The sequence below is a fragment of the Harpia harpyja genome, chromosome 7, assembly GCF_026419915.1.
Source record: "Harpia harpyja isolate bHarHar1 chromosome 7, bHarHar1 primary haplotype, whole genome shotgun sequence".
Lineage (NCBI taxonomy): Eukaryota > Metazoa > Chordata > Aves > Accipitriformes > Accipitridae > Harpia > Harpia harpyja.
Window position 1 is genome coordinate 26,774,824 of NC_068946.1, and position 24,185 is coordinate 26,799,008.

Below are 24,185 nucleotides of genomic sequence, written 5' to 3' on the forward strand. Positions count from 1 at the left end.
CCTTTACAATCTTTACTTGCAATCTAGAATTTTTAACTGATTGAGAAATTAGACAGATTTGTGAGGGATTCATTCCATGTATAGAAAAGAAAGTTTTACCTTAAAGATAAATTAGGCAAGTACCAGCTTACTGCCCCACACAAACAGGAAACCCATGCATCATAAAGCAGGTAGAGAATGGGAGATTGGCTTGCGTGGTTCTGGTACTGTGGACCATGAAGAGGAGAGACTACAGCACTGTCAAGGCTGCTCACATTAAAGGCTTACCTCTGAACAAGTGTGGAGGACAAAAAATCTTCCACTTAAAAGTTGAGAACCATGGCAGAGAAGAAACACTTTGAAACTATAGGAACACCACAGCTACATAAACTAGCAGAATTTTTCATTATGGAAAGAGTAACATTGTCACATATACATGAGAAGTTGTAGCACATTAAGAGCTAGTCCCTAGGTACCAACCTGCTCAGGTTCTGTGCAGATGTTTTTCTCCAGGCTCTCATTTAATGAGTGATCTGATAAACTGATTAAGTACTCTTTCACTTCTTTTTTGTCTGGGAACAGGATATTTCCAGGGCTAGAAATTCCACTGTCTTCCTGTCCATCGTTACTGGAAAGCATACTTGCTCCATCAGATTCTAAAGCAACAAGCGTATGTCCTTCCACAAGTGGTTTCTGACAGTCTTCACTTTGGCTACCTGTTACACTTCTTCTTTCTAGGGTCTCCAATGAGGGACAGAAGACATGGTTTTCTGGTTGGTTATCAGACAGTGCTACACCCAGTGGGCAACAGTGACTATCTGAAATGATTACATGATCTTCCTTGTCCGTCATGGTAATGAGGAGTTGACTGCAATGATTGCACCTCTCTGGGATAGGCTTCATTTCCTGCACAGGCAGACATTGTACCAGAGCCAGGCTGTGGTAGGCTCCACAAGCAATCTGGAGCACAACGCGTCCTGCCAGGTGCTCTACCTTCTGTGGCTTTGTCACTGGGAAAGTTGTTGTTATGAGACCAAGCTGGCAGCCACTTCCCCAAGCCCATATCTCTCTGCTTAGTGATAGTGCCAGCGTGTGTTCCTCTCCACATGCTAGCTGCAAAATCCTTACTGATAACAGAGGACTGGTTTCAGAATCAGAAATACTGATGGGTTGCGGCTCTGGCACACATGGCTGATTAGCAACTGCACACTGGCCAGCAGAATTGTTTCCCCACATGTACACCACACCACTTTCTGTCACGGCTCCATTATGGAAGCCACCAGCTGCCACTGTAATAACATGATGCCCAAGCAAAGTATTTTCTAACATAGGACTATTAGCACATGAGTCCTCCGGTCCTGATCTCCAGGGCAGTTTTCCAAAACTGTAGACCTCTCCACCTGGGGAAAAAACCAAAAAACAACAAACAACCTAGCATGAGTCTAATGAAGTTAAACCAATACAAAAATTTGAAGAGAGATTCAGATAAACAGATATCAATTTTTAGCTTACTCCAGGCTCAGCAAAACTAGGGCTATCGATGTATGAAGACTGCTGGTTGCTCTCTGCTATTGCTGCTGTTAAGTTCTACACCTCGTGTTAACATTACCCTGTACATGCATGCACTGTTGAACGAAGGTAAGCTTTTCTGCTAAAAATACTACTATAGCCAAGTTAAATATATTTATTGGTCCCTTCTACGTTAAGAACATACAACATATTAAGGACATACAACCATGCTTGAAGAGCACAACAAAGTACAGAGCTCGTCTTCCCATACAGAGATCTAGCATCACCAAACTGCACTGTTTGCCACCCTACAGTAAAATAGGATTGCCCTATCAGGTGGAAAGTGGGAGTGGGTGGGTAAATGTACCTTGCCACTAGTTTGATGTTGTACTGCAACCTCTCCAAAATTTCATTACCTTTACCTGAAAAGATTGCAGCAATGCCAGTTCAAGTTACTTTGCTAATTCTAAAGAAAAGCAGAAATCTAGTTTTAAAATGAACAGTTGTTTTCACAGTGATAGAAAAATGGTAAATCATATCAACAAACAACATCCTACATGGGGCAAGAACACACATGCAAAAAGTCCTTTTAATTACAAAAGAAACATGTTCTAAAAAACCCACTGGACCTCCATAACAACTCCAGTAGAGGAGAGGTGCTTATAGCAGGCTCACCAATAACCTGGAATCTTTCCTTCAAAAACATCAGAGAAAAATCAAAGCAGCAACTTCCAATTTAGTCTTTACAACTGTATGCCCATTGATCAGTACAAGTATGGACGAAGCTAAGCAAACACTTAAAGGGACTGGCTTTTAGAAATACTTTGATTCACAGTGCCAAACTGCTCACAAACCAAGACTCACTCTGATGCATCTACTAGCTACACATTTTTCCAGAAGCACACAGAAACCAAAGCTCTTACACATCAAGAGAACCTCTTGCTGTTACTGTCTTTTTTGAATGAAAGACATCAGAAGAAATGTCATTTTGAGTTCACATGGTTCAGATTACACTACTGTCTTTCAACAGGAAATCCAGAGCCATTGTTAAAAGAAAAAAAAGTATGAAAGACGACACTATGCATATAATTTCCATTCCAACACAGTTTTAAGTAACTTAGAACTAAGAAGGAAATACTGGCAAAGTTAAAAATCTAACCATTTAAATGTTTTGTATGAGAGAATGAAAAAAAAAACCAACTACAAGAAGAAAACTTGACAATAGCTAGGTTGTTATTGCCTCAAATCTTCACAATTAAGATGTTTATTACCTTCTGTTAGAAGTAACCCATGATTTATGCCAAGGGCTGCCTGTAATACAGTCTTTCCACTGAGGCCTGGAAGCCTTTCTGGAGTTACAGAGCAAGAACCAGCCTTCCAAACATAGACCAGGCCTCTCTCTTTGGCTCCTTCTGCCTCTTCTGACCTACAAAAAGATTGGAGGAAATACAGAATCAGCTTGAAATTTTCTGTGGTTCAGTAATGCACAGTTTGCTTTTCACATATGTAGGAAAGGCTTAGCAGTTCAGGTATTAGTTTTAATTTCAGAAAGTCAACATATATCATTTACAATTTGGTAATCTTAATTTAAGTGTTATTTAAATGAAGAACAAGCGTCTTCTATTTGAAATCATTGGCTTTCTTTTTCATTTGTACTTTACTGCCTGAAAAACAGCTGATCTCGTCACTAGTAAACTTAAAGATACATTTACTCACAACTGATGCAGCCTTTGTAGTATATATTGTATTTGGGCTCACAGCAAGGAGATCAAATTAAGACACAATTCTGCCATTGTATGCTGAGGGAGATCATTGCATCAGTTCTACTCACATGTAAGCAACTCTGTTCCTATCTGAACAGGAAGATTTATAATGTTAACTCCTCCTGTGTTAGCAAGCAGAAGGAACATTTCTGGTTCATTAAGTTTTATTTATGTTTTGTATTATTCAGCTTTTGGAAGTCAAAATGTAGGAAAAACAGCCTTATAATGATGTTTTTATCAGTTACATAAAACATCAAGTATGCTGGAAATACACAAATGTCTCAAATAATATTTGCTTTAAAAGTAAGTAATTAAGCAAAGGATGTATTGTGTGCAGATTTTACCGTGAAACAATTGCTCCCATTCACAGTATCTTCAAAACATTACACCTGTTAAGAGCTCATCCTTTATATACTTTCATTTCTACCTTTAGAGAGAAAAATGAGGTTTTGGTCGGTTTGGTTTTTTTTTTTTTTTCTTCTTTTAATTCTTAATGAGTTTCTCAGATTCAGACGAGCTAGTCATTCAAATCAATTGAACCAGAAAAATAGAAAATGATCCTGAAACACAACGGAAGTATCTGGGCTTGCAGGAGTGACTGGAACTATCCAAAGCTGGTTTAACACCTCAACACACTCTGGTTTGAATGCTCAGTCAGCAGCTTCTCCCATTCAGCAGAAAGAAATTCCTCAGAACTTTGACAACAAGCACACAGTTTTAACAGTTTGTGCAATCACTTGATTTAAACAAACACAAGAAGGCATTTCAAATATCAATATAGACTGACAGCATTTCAAGTTAAATTAAGAGTTTTCTTTAAATTTATTGAAAAAGTTATATAGAACAGATTGTTATCCACCCTGCAAGAAAAAGTAGGTTTAGCTCCTTATTTGCCAACAGTCAAGACATTTACTCCCCACATAAATCAGTTCTTGCAGCTTTGCATGAACTTGTGAAGTTAAATATATATATAAGGTGGCAAGAAAAGCTTTGACGAAATGGCAATCTTTGTCTAGAAGAAGGGGCACAAAAAATCAAATGTATTCCAAAACTGAAGCAAACCCAGAAAAACCTAGTCTGATAGGCCGCATTGTGGACAACTTATCCAAGTAGCACATTCAAAAGCAGACTACTGATTTCTTAAACTAAAATTTTTGCTAACTGTGGTGCATAGGATGAACAATACCTTTGCACAATCTGCCTCTGAAACACTCCAGATGAGAATAACTAAGAGATGGAATTATCTCTCTTAGCTCCTGTACCCATCCCCAACCTCTATTCTTTTTCCACATAACAGAAGAGAGGAAAAAAAAAAAAAAAGAAAAAAAAATCAAGAAAAAGGTGACAGTCAAGAACTCTTCTAAAATTCAGATAAGTAATTTAATCCAAACAATATATATAGTACTAAAAGGCACAGTCCATGTTGCATTTTAAATACATAGGACTTGTGTTTAGAATAGAAGTAAATTAAAAAAGGAACCAATCGAGTAATATATTGGCCAGAAACAAAAAATTAGAAAAATCCAACACCACAGTTAGGACATTTACCTAAAATCAAAATATGGATTTTACTCAGATGGGCAAAGCACACCAAAGAACACAACATGATAATACAGAGAGTTTTCATCAAAATACTGTGCATTAAATTGAGTGCAAAGCCTGATATTTGGGCTTTTATCCATTTAATAGGTCGTCAGAGAACAGTGTAAGACAAATTTGGACATTCACATACCAGGATTTATTACAAGACATTAATTTTCCATCCCAAAAACATCTGATCTCTGTCACATATCTTAGTGGAAGAAATAAAGAGCAAAAGAATAGTCTACTGCAGGGCTATTGATCTAGAATCAAAATTCACAGGTGCAGGTAACAGATACAATCTACTGTTCACCAGAGAATGTTACTTTCAGGTTTCTAGCTTATGTCTATCCCTCCACAAGTTACAACAATCAACTTAAAAAAAAACTTGCTGTTGTAATAAGTTGAGTGTTCCAGATATAACTGAAACTAAAGCTAAGTTACTCCTCTTCTTCCCTTTAGCATAAGTTACATAAAGAGTGTGCTGACATTACTTAATAATTTTACAGGATGATCATGAGCTGGCATATTTCAGGGAGCCTCTGTGGCTTCACCTAGCTGCTCATTCTCACCTTCTTTCCTGTGAGTCCATCTGTCAGTGGCAGCACTCCATCACCACCAAATCATTCCTCTTTCAAAAGGAACAATGTAATTTCCACAAACTGTAAAACACAAAAACCAGCTATTTAATTGCAAATAATGCTAAACATTAGAAAAAAACCAAACAAAACCCCCTCCCACAAAAACCCAAGAAGCAAATCTTTATACCCCGTGTTAAATAAATAAGCAGTTCCACAACACTAGGATGGTTGAAGTATTTAGTTCACTCACACTGAGTTGGCAGACAAAAGCTAAACAGCCAGACTTATCCTACCTACTCATCTCGCAACAGGTCTACTCTAAGGACAGACTGAACAAAACCTAGTTCAAAGGCAGAAATTAACATCAATCTCTCTCCATAATGCTCAGTATACCACTCAAGAAACATCAAATTGATCCATTTTCAGTCTAATATAAGATAGAATTCTATGCTCAAGCTAAATTTTTAAGGTAAACAGATTTGTATGAGCAGAAAATGGTTAAGAGTTGAATTCCTAACTGTATTCCTGAACCGTTAAAAGGTACAGTTCTATTAAAGCCTGTGCAGAAATGCAGAAAGCCAATTAAGAGTTCAAAACATTTCTTCACGCAACTGGTAGCAGAGCATCTATGAAGATATGATAACACCACAGAAGCCAAGGAGAAAAAAGTGGCTGCTCTATTTATGCTTTTATCCTTTCAGATTTTGAATTTTGCACCCTCACACCTTTCCATCTTCATGAAGATACCTTTGTATTACTTTTCTTGTAATAAAGCTACAGTTAATCTTTGTTTCTTATAATCTGTTTGGCTTTTTAATATTGAAAGAATTGTAATTTTCCTTGATCTACTGTCTTGCTAGGTGAAGTATTAAAAATTTTAGTTACATTAATGTACGTGCGTAATCCTATTTATTCAAATAAAATGTTTCATACATAAATTCTTTAGACCTTTTGCTTCATTATAGTTGCTGTCTGGTATCCACTGTAACAAAAGCAGGAAATAAATTATTTAATATAAAGGTCTTTTAAGACCATACATCTCCAAGAAAGGATCCAGAATGAGTAGTCTGAAGCTCTTCCATACAGAAAATAGAAATAAAATATGGCCAGTCTTGATTATAAGAGACAATATATGCAAACCTCTAACTTGCATACGGAAGTTTCAATTCACACTTGGAAATAGTAATCATCAAGTTGGTAAATAATTGAAATAACTAACACAAATTCCAACACTTTCACTAGACCACTCTGAATAATGAAGTACCAAGCAGATCTTTACAGACAGAAACAGCAATACATCATACCAAATGTTTCCAGTTTTCCAAATACAGGGCACTAAAAATAGCAAATTGGGCTTCAGGGTTGGCAAAGAACTTACCACAAAAAGATGAAGAGCCACAAAAAAATGAAATCAAATTAATATGATAGAATAGTATTGTGATAAGTGATATGCACCTTGCTCTAAAATTAAAAAAAAAAAAAAAAAATCAGAGCATACTTTCTAGGAACAGAAAGCCACACTTGTCACCACAAAGATATTGCTTTCAAGACACTTCTGTCTCTCCTTCCTCAACTAAAAAAAGAAAAAAAACAAACCCCCACCCACAACTGTAAAAGTTACCTTTTAAAATATTAACAGAGGAAGTCTCACAAATACAAGGAAGCTGTCATGCAATCCTTCAGTAAAAGAGGTGTTGATGAAACATCAAAGGAAAATAGAAGCTCATTTTTGGAACTTCTAACTTTGTGATTAGAGTTAGTACATTTGTTAGTGACAGAGTAAGTACATTTGAAGGTTTTATTTTTTAGCCTACTCAAAACCACCTAACCCTACAATTCATTTTCTTGAAAATGCTGGCACTTCTCTGTGAAGCACTCCAGCTTTACGTATAAATATCCAATGGATCAGTGAAACAGAAGAAGAGTTGGGAGCTTTGATAAAGTCATCAAAGTATCAACGAATGTATCATTTACATTGTATACACTTATTTAAGATCAGGGAACTGAGGCTTAAAATTCTTGGCTTCTATAATCTCGGCAGGTTTTTAAATTATTTTTATTTTTTTAAGGGCTCAAAGAATTTCTTTCATTTTCATGAGCTTCAACTGGACAAAAGTTTACTGTAATTCTCACGAAAACTTCTGATTATATCAAAGCAAAGTTACAGCCAGGTATCTGATTAGCTGTTTTGCAAGACCTGCCTTCAAGGCCCAATTGAAAAATGATTCAAGTCATAATTAAGAAAGAAACCTGCAATACCGGTGAACTAGAAATTAAGAGTGATATGACGGTGGCGATACATTTTGTTTTCTTTACAAAAGCTCATACTTAAGGTTGCATTACTAAGCGTTTATGCATATTATGGAAAATGCTAGTCAAACTGTTTTCCTTCCACAAATGAGACATCTTTAAGACATTTTAAAACCATTTTCAAGTTCAATGCAAGTTTTCATTCACTCCTAGGACAGCACAACATTATTCCCATTTCACAGCTAATACAAAATATGAGTCATTTGGCCACAGCTACAAATTAAGTAATTATAAATAGAAAGTTTCTTCCTCCCAATAGGAATATGCAATTTTCCTTGCTGATTTTCACTTTTATATAATATTACATTGTAGCATTACATATATATTACTTCTTTTCCACTAAGATTACCTGAATTGTTATTAGCTTTAATGTTCATAGAACTGAACGGCCAGGCACAATACGTCATTCTCATGGTATGGAAGATCGGTATGATACCAGCACCTGCACTGCTCTGCCTATACATTTACTTTCTACATTTTTGCTTCAACACTGCAAGAGGGAAAAAGCAAAGAGTGACAAATAGTGTCAAATTATGAACTGGATTTGTGTTACAGACAGATGGTCACTAGCATGACACTGATGTCATACTTTCCACTTACAGCGTAGAATACTAACTCAAATTCTCTGGAAATCAAACACCATAATAACTGCTATGGCAGGGAATGAGGTGGAGTAAACATTACTCTCATTACTCTGGACTGCACCCTTCACTGGACATTGACCATTCTTTAATAAGCATCATAGGTATAAAAGTAATCTTATATTCAATGCTGAACAGGAAGAACTGGTATGCCCCTGACTTTTAGAAATACTAAAACTCCCATCAGCCTCATGTGCTTATTTACCTGCTACACTTAATAAATAACTACAAATACTTCTACAACTTTCATACATGTTTACTTACATATTTACAAACACACCTTTAATAAACTTGTTGCATCATATTTAGCAATAACTTACACTACCAAGACTGCAAGCTTGTTATACAAAATTATCTACTCAGGTTCTGAAAGAGGTTACTGCCAAACTTCCCAATTCAAAACAGAGTTGTCAACATTAGTCTTGTCTACATACATATAATTTATTATGGCTAACTGTGGTTCACATATAATGTGTTACCAGTTCAAGAAGCCCTTGTGTTTTGGTCAGCACCGACAAGGTACAACTACTGTTCTTAACGTTAAGATCTGCTCAGAGCAAAACAAAACAACTTGCTACTAAAAGACAGCAGCGATCGCTTCAGATGAGGGCTCAAAGCTTTTAATGCCAGTTCCAGTGAATGAGGTATGGTAGCAAACAAGATATAACAGTAAAGGAGTCAGGAAAAAAACAAAACCACACAACAAAGAAAGGGCCTAGTATCAGCTAAAAGAACACAGCTGAAAACTATCTGCTATAGCACATAATAAATAATTTAAAATTTACCAAACTCATAACAGGCTCAAAAATTTCTGAATATCCCTTCCTCCCTCCTCTTTTTCTTTTGAAATTACACCTTCTTAATTTAGTACATGTTCAGGTGCTTCCCTTTCTCAGAACAATTAACTCCACAGAAACTGAAAGATGGTAAGTGTAGCTGGTTTTTATAAGTTGCTGCACTACAACAGCAGTGATCAACTACCAATCATCTGTGACTACTCTAGGTGCTCCCCAGTGTCTCACCAAAATAGTTTTGTGCTGGAAGAGGAGGTCTGCGAGAGTGACAGCATGCTAGCTACGTCATCTGTACACAATATTGCGGCCAAGCTAGAACTATCACTCAAGGGACTCCGAAAGTTGAAACAGCATTTACTCCTGAGCAACCAAGTCATGCAAAGAGAAAGGACTCTGAAACGAACGCGGATGGAGATAAAGGGAGGGCATACTATTTAAAGTTTAGGTGACCTCTTCCTATCAAAAGGGAGGAGTCCTTTACGAACCTCCAGAAATAAATCTCAACATCTCTGCTCTACCAGCCTCTCGGAGAGCGGGAAGAGTTGGACAGCCAGCACCTTCGGTCAGAGCCGTTCTTTAGCCTCTCCCCCAGCTTCTCAAGCCCAGTCCCCGGCTGAGACGGGGCCTGTTCCCTGATCACCAGTGCAGCACAACAGCACACGACCTCCCCTCCTTAAGCTCAGGGGTGGGAGGCGCAGGGAGCGCGGCGGACCGGCCCACGGCGCTTCGGCCAACCGGGTTCCCGCCGCAGCGCTACGCTCCCCGTTTCCCTTCAGGAGCGGGTAGCCATTTCCTTCGCCGCTCCTCATAACCCCCCCAAACTTTGCCCACCTGTTGTTGCCCCGCAGCCAGGGCAGCACCTGCCCCGCCAGAGCGGCTCCCAGGGGAGAGGCTTGGCGGGGAGGGCGGGGCTGATGCCCCGAGCAGGGGCCGAGCGGCGGGGCAGCCAGCTGCGAGAGGCCGTTGGCGGGGTGAGGGAGCACGCGGGTGATTAGCGGCAGCGCGGAGCCGTTGGGGGGGAGGGGGCGGCGGGGGGCACGTGTCGTCGTCGTCGTCCCCGGCATAGGTCGGCGCCCCACGTGACTCAGACTCCACTCCTCCCCACGGCAGGGCGCGCGCCACCTCCGCACCTCCCTCCTCGCGCCGGCGGCGCCGCCGCCACCCCCCCCCCCCACACACACACACACACCCCCCATCCCTCGCGCCAACGGCCGCCTCACCCGGCGCCGCGTTCGCTCTGACCGCCGGTCTCGCCGCCGGCTGCCGGGGCGCTGATCAGCTGATTCACGCGGGGGCGCGGGGCGGGGACTGCGCCGGGCAGGGGGTGGAGCCCAGCGTGGACCCGCGCGCGCGCGCAAGAGCGTTGGGTAGAGAGGCGGCAGCCCGGGGGCGGGCTCCGGCGCTCGCGCCGACGGGTCCCTCCCCGGGACAAAAGAGGCAGAGACCCGCCTGAAGGGAGCGGCCGGCGCCGGCCCCTCCGGTCTGTAGCCGGAACCGAAAACAGGATCCGCTGGTGTTGCTGTTCCCGGCACGTTTAGACCAGTAAACAGGAGAGTGGTGAAGCTGTTTGGGCAATGCCACCGTTACGGTGCCGGCACCAAGAGTGCAGGAAAGACACCTGTACATGTATCTTAAAATATTAGAGGCACAAATAAAGAACAAAGCTATAACCTACACAGGAAACCTGATCAATAACTAGCAATAATACCCGGCCGTCCCTTCCTGCTCCATAAACCCTCCGAGTAGCTACTGGTTTAAATGGGAGCAGGCCTGCTCCACTGGTGTAGATAGACCCTGTCTACAGGACAAGCCGCCTCGAAATAGTTAGGCACGTGTACGCGTGTATGTCCATGGAGATGTGTACGCCTGTGTACAAACTGCACACATGCATTTTATGTATGTATTTATACATGCATAAATTTTACAGAATAAGTTTAAAATAGATTGGTGTATATATACATGCTGTCCAAAAAGCAGATTCGTCACCCGGTGTGCAACGACCCAACAACCACACAGTCAGGAGAGACGTTATTTATTTTGTATTTGTGCAAAAATGGGTGCTGGGTGGTTATTCCACAAAGCCAGCACACCTCACCAAAGAAAAACAATGTATTTATTCTGTTAAGTGATTAGTAAAAACCCACCTAAATTTACATTCATTGGTTAGCAGTCACCATCTCATCTACTATTGGCCAGCTATATTTAAATTAGCCCCACTTGCTATGTAGATTAGCATGCGTGCTCCTCGCAGGTGTGGGGTGGGCAAGTTCTTCCAGCCTGGAATTGAGTCGGTGGTCACAATCTCCCCCTGCCACCTTTACCTTTCCCCCAGTTCATGCTGGTTTGGCAATCAGCTGGCCCTTGGCACCTTCTGGAGCTGGATGTTTCCTTTCATCAGTCACAGCCTGCATTTCTTAGGTCCAATTATCCTTCTTGTTATCTCAAGAACGTTTCTTTTCTCTCTGATGGATCTTGAGTATTCTTGCCAAGTTGGCAATACACACGAAGTATCCTCAAAACATCAAGGCCTAATTGTTCCAGGGTGTCTTTACCCTATGAATGTCAACTGTGTGCCTTTCTGATTACAGCCTTACTTGTTAATTTGATATATACAAAATACATCTCGCACAAACCAGTCAGACCATTCTAAATCTCTGAGTTATTCTTCAACATACACACTATGCATATACCTATATGTATATATACATACTATATATATGTGTTTCTACCTGAAGAAGTTTTGCAAAATGTACTTTTCGTGTTATATCAGCACTTAGTAGACTATGTCATACACTGCCTGAAGTTTCCTTTAAAAACCATGGTTCCAAAACCATGTATAGGCTCTCCTTTATAAAGTCTTACATTTTCTAAGGATAACTATTAAACATTTATATTAGAGTGTTTCCTCTGCTAACTGGAATGAACACTCCTTTATTCTTTCTTCAATAACCAGAACCACCAGCTATTACCATGCTTTCTTCATGTACCAGCTCTTGTTAGCTGGCAAAAGTTGGATGACTTTTCTTTGTAACAGAGTAATTGCCCTCTACTCCCTGACACAAAATGTACCTAAGATTAAAATGAATAATCTTCATATGAATTAACATGTATATTTTTATATTGTCTACTTTTTGTGCATTTATCTTTTCATTCCTTTAAAATGCAAGTATTATTTATGCTTAAATGTATTTTAAAAGTCCATTTGTATAAATACAGTCAAAACAATAAAAAATAGTTTCCAGAATAAGAAAATTTGTACAGATGTGCAAACGATGCTTGCATAACCAGTTTATTACTGAGTATGTTGCATTCAGACAATCTTTCTCATGCCTGGGCAGCACATCCAAATTACTGCTATATTCTGATGGCTCAAAGAGTATATGGAAAATAAATAGAAGACTGAAGTCCATGATGATAGATATTTAGCAAACTACGGCTAACTGGGGAGTGCAAAAGAAAATCATGTGAAAGAAATCAAGCCTCCCATGTATGTTAGCTCCTTCTTGCCATGCAAAGGCTGGGTAGTTTGGCTGCAATGAGACACAGAAATTGTTCCTGCCTTCCCAGAACATTTTTGCTTAAAAAAAATCCTTTTGCTCAAGGAAAGAGCGTTTTTCTTAGACACCAAAACAGTGAAGCAAAGGGAAGACTCCACATCATGTATTCCCATGAAAACTGAAGGACCTAAGGGGTCAGCATAAAAATTCCACAGTATAATGCCTGCTCCCTCACCCCTTGCCAGCATTTTCTCAGTGTGGGTGGGGTGTTACTCCTAGGAAGCTGCACAGTGAGTCCGACTCATGGAGGACTGAAAGCAGGGGACTTTTGTCTGTCCACATCCACGTAAGTCCACTGCGCATTGCCTGCTCAGTACAGAATTGATGAAATCTCTTTTGGGCTGGATTGATCAGCTTGCTCTCGCTATTTTGAGATGTGGACAAGACTATTTTCTACCAGCTACAACTCATTGTGTCCCTTAGACAAGTGATCCAACAGGGACAGACAGCTCCCCATGCTGACATCGCCACCACATCATGGCTAAGAATGTAAATATCAAAGCACAGACAGTCAATGTACAGATCCTGCAGAAAGCACAACTCAGCCGCACTGCTCAGATAGCTCAACTTAAAGCCTAATGGCACACAGAATAGTACCTGCTATAGACATGGAGGGAAGTCAAGGTCTGTTCCTGTATGAAACCTATCACTTCATTACCTAACATATTACACTGAAAGTTGCTTAACTGGGAGAAATTTGTACGAGCAGAAAGTTTGGATTTATTGCTTAATTCTCCATCTTCAGGTATGAAAAAATGTTGGCTGTTTTTGGAGGGCATGTGCCAAATGAGCTGAAATCAGTGGAGCTACTCCAGGGGTGAATTTGGATCACTGCGTGTTGGACTTTCAAAGAAAAACTGCAGAAATCACAAGACTGCTTGAGGCAGAGACCTCATGCGAGTCATATGAACTGTTATTACAGACAGAGGGATGAGGAGGAGCAACGGAGGAAAAAGAGATACATTTTAATTGAAACAGGACAACATGGGAGACATGTTGTGTGTAAGTGCTGTCAGACCAGGATGCTGCAGCTGCTGTTCAGAGAGAAGGGGTTCCCAACATATCCAAGGCCTTCAGCACATGGAAGCTGCATCTACAGCAGAGGTATTTAATATCACACTGTGATACTTCTGCATTGGGATAGGTTAAGCCTGGGTTCTTCCACTTGTTGTGGGAGTGCAAAACATTCACATTTGCTTCTAACCAGACAGCATCAAACTTTGCAGCTTCAGGCTTGTGAAGCTACTGAAAGAGGACTCCATGCCTTAGATGACAATAAATGCCTTTGATGTGATGAACGGGGAGAAGATTGCACTCTAGCAAGCTCTATGCCAATGAAGGATTGTAAAAGAGGGAGGGAGCCAACAACCTACAGTTCTGGAGGAGGCAGCATGCCATAGATTACAAATCCTGTTATATTTGAGTCAAATGATAATGCAGGCACCCATCCAATATAGCTGCTCAGGAGGAGCTTGCAGGCTGCCTGCCATTCATTACCACTATTTTTATAGTTTATGGCACTGTTATGCTGTATGGGCAAAAATAACAGGCTGTGTAAATTATACAGTGGTGAGAAAGGCTCAACATGGAGGGGGGGCAGGGGCTTAAGGAGGAGAAGACGACATAAATTTAAACTTCCTGAAATTTCACTCCTGCATTTGGTTTTTAGTCCCTGCCCTAACAGATTGCTATCTAGAGATTAATAAATCAAGGGTAAGAGAGAATAACATGCATCTGGAATGATACTGGTAGAAGCGTCCTCTGCAGTTAAGGCAGTTTTATCTTTGTGTGTTCTCAGAGTGAGCGCTACCATTTACGAAGACAGGAACATACAGACAGTTGTTCCCCTTACAGACGGAGCTGAGAAACTGTACTAGAGATCTGTGACTGGTGGGGAGGGAGATGAAAATGACATGAAGTGCTCAAAGTCAGTGCAGTCAAGGAGAAAGGAAAGAATCACATCAGTAAAATGGTGGTTTGCCAGTGATACAGTTTGCCTTCTTTTCCTGTGCCAGCTGTCAGATGTAACCAGAGCACCCCTTTCCTCTACCCTCACTGCAGCCGCCGCAGCTCCACACCCTCCAGAGATGGAGGTGCAGGACACAGAGGCCTTGGAGTTACGCTGATCCTTTCCAGGAGCAGGATGTTGTGGAGAGGTTCAAATGGGTGAGTGTGCAGCATCCATAGAGCCAGACAGGAGATAATTCATCCTATGATTATTCCAGCCATGAATCAGCATTTAATTACTGAATGACATACTAGTAGCTTCTTGTTCTACCCAGCAATCTAAAACACATACCAATTTCTTCATGAAGCAGAGAGAAGGCATCTCATTTGGAGCTACCACATCCTATGTACATCTAGAGAAGCTGTGTGAAGGATCCTGTGCAACTGTGTACAAGGGGATCAGCAGGTGAGCAAGGACCACCAGTGCCATTATTGCCTTCCCAGTGCCCACTGAAAACACCCATTACAGGAATCCGTAAGAATGAGCTTGAAGCTGGGCAATTCAGAGTACTTACAGGAAGATAAAGGCAAATCAAAAGTCCAGCTTTGCCTTTAACCAGGATATTTGCAAAGCCCCACCCCAATTTTTCAGGGAACTCCTCCACTGCAGCCATGTAGGCTCCACAAAGACACTTTGCTCTGCAGCAGCATGCCAGGAGATTGTCTGGCTGCACCAGGGAGGGAATGAGGATTTTCCTTGGAATGAGGGATCCCTGCATGATGGAAAAATTGGAGGTGAGGCCATGCTGCCATCACACGGGGGCAGGAAAGCTGTGAGAGGGCAGAGTGGGAACACTGCCCAAAGCCATGCTCTAGCAATACCCAGTCAGCAGAACGGTGCTACTCTAGCCAGGCAGGCTGGCTCCCATTTCACTGCTAATGAAGGCAAGATGGAGGTGGTTTGCAATACCTTTCTGAGCTTGTCCTAGGTGGAGGAGTGAGCCCTAGAAATTTTGCTTGGGTAAGTAAGTGTGGAGCGCTCCAAGGGACTGTTAATGTTGTTGTCATGCCAAGCACTGAGGTGCTTCGTGTGACCTTCCACTCTGACCTGACAGGATCAATGGCCAGTTGGTGGCGTTGAAAGAGATCAAGCTGGAGGCAGAGGAGGGAGCGCCCTTTACAGCCATTCGGGAAGGTAAGACATAAATACCTTCTTCAAACATTGGTGAAAAGCGAGGGACGTCATTCTTGAAGAGCATTTATTTTAACCTGAAAAAGCTCTATGTGATGTCTTCCTAAGTCCTTTCTTGCCTACTCAATGTGCCAGCTGTCCTTCTCCCAAAACTCTCTGTTTCCTTATCCTCTCTTGAAGGAGGTCTTTGTGCTGGGCTGGGTGAGCATGTGATGGACGGAGAGGGAACCTGCTGGCCCGTGTATTCCCTCATGACAGAAGCATCCGAGCTTGTGATAAGGGAAGTGCCAGCTGCAGCCAGAGCATGTCCTTTCTAGCAGTGTAGGGGCCCTCTGCTACCTGCTCCATAGCTGCTTTCTCACTCCCATTTTTATACACTAGCACTGCACAGCAGGTGCTGTTGCATTGCGCAGTTGTGGACTGGAAGCGCCCTTTGCACCAGGGTCTCTGCTTGCTGTTATCACAAACAGTGCCACTTTCCTGTGCGATGGCAGCTGATACCTGGATCATCACATATCCCAGCCTGAAGAGAAACGCTTTCAATAAAACTGGTTTTTAATAACATCTATCATTTCAGCCCAGTGAGAAATTCTTTCTGTCGGTTGACTTTGTAGAGCACTGGACAAAATGTCTGCAGCTTTCTCAATTTCTTTGAGAAAGAAATGCTTTTGTTTAAGTGCTTCATTTTGGCTGAATGTATTTACATGTCCCTACAGACCAAGTTCATAAACTGCCTGGTTGATTAAGGCTTCTATTTTCGTCTGCTCTACAATCCCAAGAGGATCATAATCTGGTTTCTTCCTTGCACAGAAATATGCAACCTTTGTGCCAGTCTGTTGTCTGGTATTAGTGAGAGCTATCAATGTAAGAGGTCACACATATTTTGTTTTTTACTTCTTACTGCAATTCAAAACTAGGGTTGATCTTGTCACCATGGGGATGGGTGCCAGCTTTCACAGAGCAGCCCTAGTACAGAAGGACTGTCATACCAGTCAACTCAGAATAACGAGAGGTCGGTCAGTAGACCCACTCCAGGTTTATAACAGTGTAATTAAGATAAGAAAGTTTACAAAGTCCTTAGTCCAATTCTGGCTGAAAGCAGAGAGATACCTAAATATGTCTATTTACAGAATGGCTTGTGTTACAGTTTCCTATACACTCATTTGCTGTGGTGCTTTTGCTCTGCGTTTACACCTGTAGCCCACCAGTAAAATAAGCCTTAAAAGCTTTATCTACATAGAACTAATGATGCTCTAAAGATCAGCACCCCTTTAACATGCTCTACTGGACAGACTGAGAGCCTTAACTTCATTATGGAAGAAAACAAGAGTGATCCTATGAAGGGTCTACTTTAAATAGATCTTTTGTGTACTGCTGAGCTTTGCAGCATCTGACACCTCAAATTTACAATTTAAGTCAGTAGCGCAAACAAAGCACAAGATTTATTAACATGGTGCATTCTCTGCTACCCTGGAGGAATGGCACTCCCCTGACAAAGAGCTGCTTCACCCCAGGAAGCCCCACAGAGATGAAATGCATTTAAAGCTCAGTTCTGGCTGTAGCACCTGACACCCCAGCAGGGGGTTGTAGAAGCAACCAAGTGAGGAGCAGTTCCCAGAGGCCTGATTCAGGCACAGGGGCTGAATTCTCCACATTACTGTGGACCCTCTGGAGCAACAGCTCTGGTCATATGGGATTTTTGAGGTATCACAGAGCCAGGTTAGCAGCCCCTTTCTGTAGCAGATAGGATCTAGCCAGAGTATCTTTACTGGGTTCATAGGCAATTAGGTGCAATCTGGAGCATGTTTAAGGTTCATACTGCCATGCACTGGAAGCATACTGGTGGTAGCTAAATGGACTAGCATCAGTACTAGAGGCAGTTTAGCTGCAGCAGCACCAAGCTCTGTGCAAGAACTATTTACAATCTGTGCTGTTTCCAGTAGTTATGCTGAATCAGGCATCCCTTACTGCTCAGCAGTCTCAGTATTGACATATGCTTAGGCCACAGCTGTGTAATACAGTATATCTGGCTGTAGGGCTTTTAGAACCAGGTGAAATTGTTACATTCACAAAAGGCAAAGTGCTAATCCAGTATAAATTTGCTTTGCCAGCATGAAACTCTTCAAATATCTTTTGCAGATTGTTTGAAAAACAAAAAGCAGCTTTTATCCAGTACCAAAACTCATTTGGCCTCCCATGACCGGCCCAAGCTCTGTATTGTGTGCTTCAGCTAATTCAGCAGAAACGAGATTGTATGCCCATGCCTTATCTGGATGAAATTTGTAGCACTGCATGGTCTGACAGTAAACTAATTTGGTTTTAATCAGCAGGGAAGGGCGAGTCTGGAGCTGCTCTGAGGCTAATCTTCTATGTCAGAAGCTGAACTAAAATCTGGAGTCAGGGAACCCTGTTTTTGTTGAGCTTTGGGGCTTCTGTCTGTGCACAGTTTCAGTACAACAGTTGGCTCGGATTCTTCAGTAGTGCCCGGGATCTGCAGGCAGAGCGATCCCAGTTCCACCACTTCCCCATGTCCCTCCTCTGTGCAGAGGTACAGCAACTACTGTCTCAAACCTATGGTAGCAAATGATGAAGTTGTGCATGCTCTTCCCCCATAAAGACTATCTTTGAGACTTTCTGCTGAGAAGCTGCCTTCATGAGTGTGTTGGCTGGAGCCTGCTCTATTATGAGAAACCTAATGCAAGGCTGAAAGGCTCAGAAGGCTGTAGCTTTTGTCTTAGCATCAGTCAGCGGTCTGTGGTCTGTATGGAGGCAGAGACTCTTCCATGTGCTGCCCACTCCATCACCACACCCTAGATGTGCTGAGGCTTGGCAAAGGCATGTCAGCACCTAAGGACCAGGGCCACACAGTTGCAATGATGCTTTTAGATGGTCAGGCCAAAAGAAAAAACGTGCCAAAGTTGTATAAATACAAACAAGTTACTGTTCACTCAGTAACTTCATCCTCTCTGCTCTTTGAGTTTTAAACCGGATAAAGTAACCAATATGCCTTCTCCAAGCTAGAAGCACAGAGCTTAATTCAGAATTCAGCTTAGCATCTACAGTGATTTCTTTTGGCAGTTTTTCACACCCTGATATTGTGAAGCTGGAAGCTGATAGAAACTCAGCTTTCCCCAGAAGTCTCCTAAGGGCCCTGCTGAGGGCACGTGCCAGGAGGCAGATGTGAGAAGGATGAGAAGCTCAGTGACAGGCCAGGGGCTGCTGCATTTTGGCTCTGGGAGCTCCCAGTCCCTGCCTCTCAGTGTTTTCCTTGAAGAAATTATTTCTCCTCAGCTGAGAAGCTGACAGCTGGGAACTGTGAACTGCGATTTCTGATCGAGGCAAGATCCCACCTCTGAGGGACAGACAGGTTGCTGCCAAGTCCGGAGCACTGATGCTTGCTTCTCTAAGGAGCTGTTCCATCCTCCTCCAGACTCAGTAGCTGCCACTTCCTACAGAACTGCCAAGTTTGGACTATTTCCCCCCAGTTTTTTATTTTCACTGCCTTGCTGTGTGCACTATCTCCTTCCACTTCCAGCAGCAGTGGTTAAGTCGATCTTCCTTTTGTGTTTTCCCAGCTTCTCTTCTCAAGCGTTTGAAACATGCCAACATTGTATTGCTTCATGACATTATCCAGACCAAGGAGACACTAACATTTGTCTTTGAGTACATGGTGAGTTGATGTTTTTCTAGCTTCCTGTGGAGCTAGTACTGGGAAGTACTGGGAAGTGGCTGCATAATGAATTTACTGCATTATGAGACGTCTACAAAGAAACGAGTTGTAATCCTTTAGTGCAATGATTGATTTTCCTTCTTGATCTCCTGTTTCCCAGCCACACAGCCTTACTCTTTTCTTTCTGTATATGCGACAGCTGTATGCAAAAATGATGCCACATCTTGTCTCCACTAGGGTGGTAGACACTATTTACCTCCATTTCTGCCTTGACAACACAATAAAAGTACTGTTCTTGAGCCACAGCAAGGACAGGAAATAATGATATGAGCTCACATCCCAGTTGGGGTCAGATTTGGCACTGACCCCAGTGGCTCACCATGACCAAGCTGCAGGTTGCTCTCATGGGGAGGGTAGGATGCCAATAAAAAAGTTCTCCACATGAGTCTTGCTACTTCTGTTGCTTTTGCTGATAGCTATCAACCAAATTACAAGAAAAATACAGGGGCTATGTCTTCTTATTGCAGCTCTATGATTAATTCTGGCACAAGTATGAATACTGTTAACTATCAGCTTCAGGTCATAAACTACTAGGGTGAGATAACAGGTCAGCCAGGTCCCTGATTTGACCCAGCACTTAAGCACATCCTTGTGTGCTGCATCAGATCAGATGTTCACCAAGGTGAAAGAGACACCTTTGTAGTGTGTCGTGGTTTAACCCCAGCCAGCAACTAAACACCACGCAGCTGCTCACTCACTCCCCCCCCACCCAGTGGGATGGGGGAGAAAATCGGGAAAAGAAGCAAAACCCGTGGGTTGAGATAAGAATGGTTTAATAGAACAGAAAAGAAGAAACTAATAATGGTAATGATAACACTAATAAAATGACAACAGTAATAATGAAAGGATTGGAATATACAAATGATGCGCAGTGCAATTGCTCACCACCCGCCGACCGACACCCAGCCAGTCCCCCGAGCGGCGATTCCCCACCCCCACTTCCCCGTTCCTATACTAGATGGGACGTCCCATGGTATGGAATACACCGTTGGCCAGTTTGGGTCAGGTGCCCTGGCTGTGTCCTGTGCCAACTTCTTGTGCCCCTCTAGCTTTCTTGTTGGCTGGGCATCAGAAGCTGAAAAATCCTTGACTTTAGTCTAAACACTACTGAGCAACAACTGAAAACATCAGTGTTATTAACATTCTTTGCATACTGAACTCAAAACATAGCACTGTACCAGCTACTAGGAAGACAGTTAACTCTATCCCAGCTGAAACCAGGACATAGCGGTTGCATATTTCTTCCATTTACAGAAGAGGCATTGTTGGTAGAAGCATTTTACACCAGTAGCTTTGCCTCAAGTTCTCCTCTTTTATTTAGCACACAGATCTAGCACAGTACATGGGCCAGCATCCTGGAGGACTTCATTCGTGCAATGTTATGGTAAGTTCCCTAGAAGACCAGTATCCCTCAAAGCATGAGGATGTGTTATTTTCCACTATGTATGATCACTGTAAATTACTAATATTTATATGTTCCATATATGACAAAAACTTTGAAGAAAAGCTGCCTTTGATAAAGATGTAACAACCTCCCTCTCAGTCTCCAAAGCCTTTTTTTAGTTAGCCCCTCTTCCCATTTTCTGATCCTGCAAGCGGACATTCAGCTTTTGTGAACAATGACATCCTGTGGCAAGGAAATCTGCCTCTACACAAATTTGTATCCTCTTATCCTTAGAATATATTATTCATCTCTCTAATTAAAAACTCTCAAAACTCACTCTCTCCTAGAACTATCTTCATATTTACAGTCATTTAAGTCCATTTTGTTTCTACCACAGCTTTTTGGGATGGGTTGACTGGACCTGAGCACAGCTGAAGATGTACCCTTACATTATAGATTGATGTTATAATAGTCTCCTACTCTCCTTTGTATGCATCTTCACATTTAATTAACTTTCAAAATTATTGCTGCATACTGACTTAAGGTTTCAGTGTAGATGTCCTCAGTAAATGCCTGGGTCCTTTTCCTGAGCAGCTTCAGTTAATTTATCTTACGGCTGTCAACAATAACTTTGTATCTTATCAAACTGCCTATTCATCTGACTTTGTCAGATCTCTCTGAAGTTCCTCACTGTCACTTCTTACCACAGCTAATCTAAATACTTCTGTCATCTTCAAATGTTGCCACCTTGTTCACATCTTTTTCCAGATAGTTGTTAAACAACACCAATTCTAATGAAGTTTCTTGGGGCCTCAGATTTTAAACATCTTTAAAACTCAGATACGTCCAAGATGCAGTCTTGTAGTTTTGGCACAGATCTCAAGGGCTCTGCTACCGGGCGGGACTGTAAAGCACAGGGAGTACATGGCTGTAACACGTACTCACTGGCATTTCTGTGAGTAAACACTAGCCAGCTGCTCTGCTTTCCTGTCCAAAATCCTCATTGTCAGCAGGAAATGAACTGCAAAATGATTTACTACTCCTTTAGGAGGGTCATCTAGCTTGCTTCATTTTTGCTGGCAAATGTTTTTTTTTTCTCTGAGTGATTCCTATCAAATAAGATGCAAGTATGCAGTACGTTACAGGGACACTTTTCTAGTACAAAAATGACCTATGGGTGTCACTGTTTTTCCTCCTCTTCAGATTAAACTTCTGGTAAAAAATATCTTTCCTCTGGTGAAGTCTAATTACTTTTGCTGTGTTTTGTTTCTATCCACTGTCCAACTTCATACCTTGTTTCAGCCCAATTTATTTTACCCCAGGCTTCTTTACGCTGCCATGGTGGTTGGAGTTTGATATTTCTTTCTTGCTTGCCTGCTTTCTTGCTTGCTTTCTTCATTCATCGTATCTTATAAGCTATAGCTGTTCAAATCAGGTCCTTGTGTTTTCTCCCATCTTGAAGATAACAGTTCACACTGTCAAGTAAGTCAGTTCACTGGTACAGCTTATACTGGGAAGAGGTGGTGTGTACAGCCGCCGCAGAACTCCCTCTGCTGGTGTCAGCTGGCTCAAATGGGCAAAACTTCCAGCTCCTTAAACCTTCATTTTACTTGGCTGTATGTGTTTGTCTTGAACACTGAAATCAGAATATCTGCTGTTCTGAAAGCTGGGTCTGTGTTTAGGCAAGTTGCGCTTGCTCCTGCAATCAATAGTCTATTTCTAAAGAAAAGTTAAATTTCCAAAATGTGCACTTAGAGACTGCACTATAACTGCCCTCATGGCCAAATATTCCACCCCGAAAACCTCAGAAAGCTGCAGGGCAGTCATACCCCACCACAGTTTTCTCCTCCTCAGTGAGATCTACTCATTTGGGGGATTTTTACCAATTTCTTAGTTGCTTTGTCTCTGCTTTGTTCTAGGAGTTCTCCTGAAGTTCAGAGTTTATGTATCAATGCAAAGTCACACTAAATCATTTCAGTTTTTTGCTGGCTTTTTCTAGCTCTTCATGTTCCAGCTTTTGCGCGGCCTGGCTTACATCCACCAACAACACATTCTTCACCGAGATCTGAAACCCCAGAACTTGCTCATCAGTTGCCTTGGTGAGCTCAAATTAGCCGACTTTGGTGAGTCACAGTTTGGATACTGCTAATATATCTGCTTAGACCAAAGCTTTAGCATGCATATAGATCTGTATCCACAGCTAATTAAGGCATAAAAGCAAAACCTCTTACTGAACTTCAGGAAACTATTTCTGTGGTCAGTCCAGCTTTCTTGCCTTTATACTGATAGGTGCAGGGAGTTACCTCATTTAAGTCAGAGCAATTACTGCCACACAAAACTGATTCAAGAGAATTGAGAATCAATCCGTCTCTTCAGAAAATAATGTAACATGTAGAGTCCATCACAAAGTGCTGAACCAAAAGGCTTTCTTGGCATTGGTTTGAGATGGCTGCTTCAGTCACAAATGGTAAAGCCCTGCACAACACAGCATATTGCTTGATCTGATGTGCCCCAGAGGTATATTCCAGACACACTTTCTTTGTCAATTGCTTGTAAACTGCATTGCGATTGCTTGTGTTTAAAGATCCAAGAGAAAATAATGTCCTGTTTCCAATTATTATCGCCTACGTGCTGCACAGGTAGAAGGACTTTTTTGTTTGTTTGGGTTTTTTTGCAGGCCTTGCTCGTGCCAAGTCCATCCCCAGACAGACATACTCCTCTGAAGTTGTGACACTCTGGTACCGTCCTCCTGATGTGTTGCTTGGAGCTACACATTATTCTTCTGATCTAGATATCTGGTACTGACCAATTTCAAAGCATCTGGGGTCCCTTGGGAAAAATCATCTTTAGCTGAATTAAATTAAGTCAACCAAGTTACAGCAGATACAGTCATAAGTAGAGGAATTAACACCTGTGAGCAGAAAATGTGTGAGCAGTGGGGAGTTTTGTACTGCTGGGTTCATAGAACTTTGGGGGAATGATGTCACTACATCTCAGTTATGGATTTATATAAACCTCATCCAATAATATTTATGAGATATGTAGATCTCATTTGGTAACATTTATGAAGCATTTTCAGGTCTTGCATCAGAACACCTTTGCTTAATGCACTTACTGTTTTGTATCTATGTGGTCAGCTGAGTCAGCGGTAGCTCTCTACAGCAATGGCTTTGTGAAGAAACAATGGACGTAGTCACAACCGCACCAACAATGACTT

General features: G+C 41.9%; 2 protein-coding genes across 7 annotated transcripts in view; one reads left to right on the top strand and one right to left on the bottom strand.

Moving 5' to 3' along the window:
- The window catches only part of ALS2 (alsin Rho guanine nucleotide exchange factor ALS2), a 51,232-nt gene extending 40,764 nt beyond the window's left edge, over window positions 1-10,468 (bottom strand). For 3 of the 6 annotated variants that reach the window (XM_052793625.1, XM_052793626.1, XM_052793628.1), the window contains exons 1-4: window positions 10,379-10,465; window positions 5,405-5,494; window positions 2,760-2,914; window positions 460-1,379 (exon numbers count right to left, since the gene is read on the bottom strand). In XM_052793625.1, coding sequence (XP_052649585.1) covers window positions 460-1,379; window positions 2,760-2,914; window positions 5,405-5,424 — 1,095 coding nt within the window. In that variant the 5' untranslated portion in view covers window positions 5,425-5,494; window positions 10,379-10,465. Of the gene's footprint in view, window positions 1-459; window positions 1,380-2,759; window positions 2,915-5,404; window positions 5,495-9,676; window positions 9,747-9,989; window positions 10,012-10,378 lie in introns of those variants that run through there. The other 3 variants (XM_052793622.1, XM_052793624.1, XM_052793623.1) reach the window with 3 other exon arrangements.
- Window positions 10,469-13,414: 2,946 nt separating this feature from the next.
- The window catches only part of CDK15 (cyclin dependent kinase 15), a 36,744-nt gene continuing 25,973 nt past the window's right edge, over window positions 13,415-24,185 (top strand). The window contains 9 exon segments of the mRNA XM_052793560.1: window positions 13,415-13,819; window positions 14,731-14,757; window positions 14,759-14,881; window positions 15,031-15,128; window positions 15,778-15,857; window positions 19,430-19,524; window positions 20,906-20,968; window positions 22,968-23,091; window positions 23,646-23,766. Coding sequence (XP_052649520.1) covers window positions 13,700-13,819; window positions 14,731-14,757; window positions 14,759-14,881; window positions 15,031-15,128; window positions 15,778-15,857; window positions 19,430-19,524; window positions 20,906-20,968; window positions 22,968-23,091; window positions 23,646-23,766 — 851 coding nt within the window. The 5' untranslated portion in view covers window positions 13,415-13,699.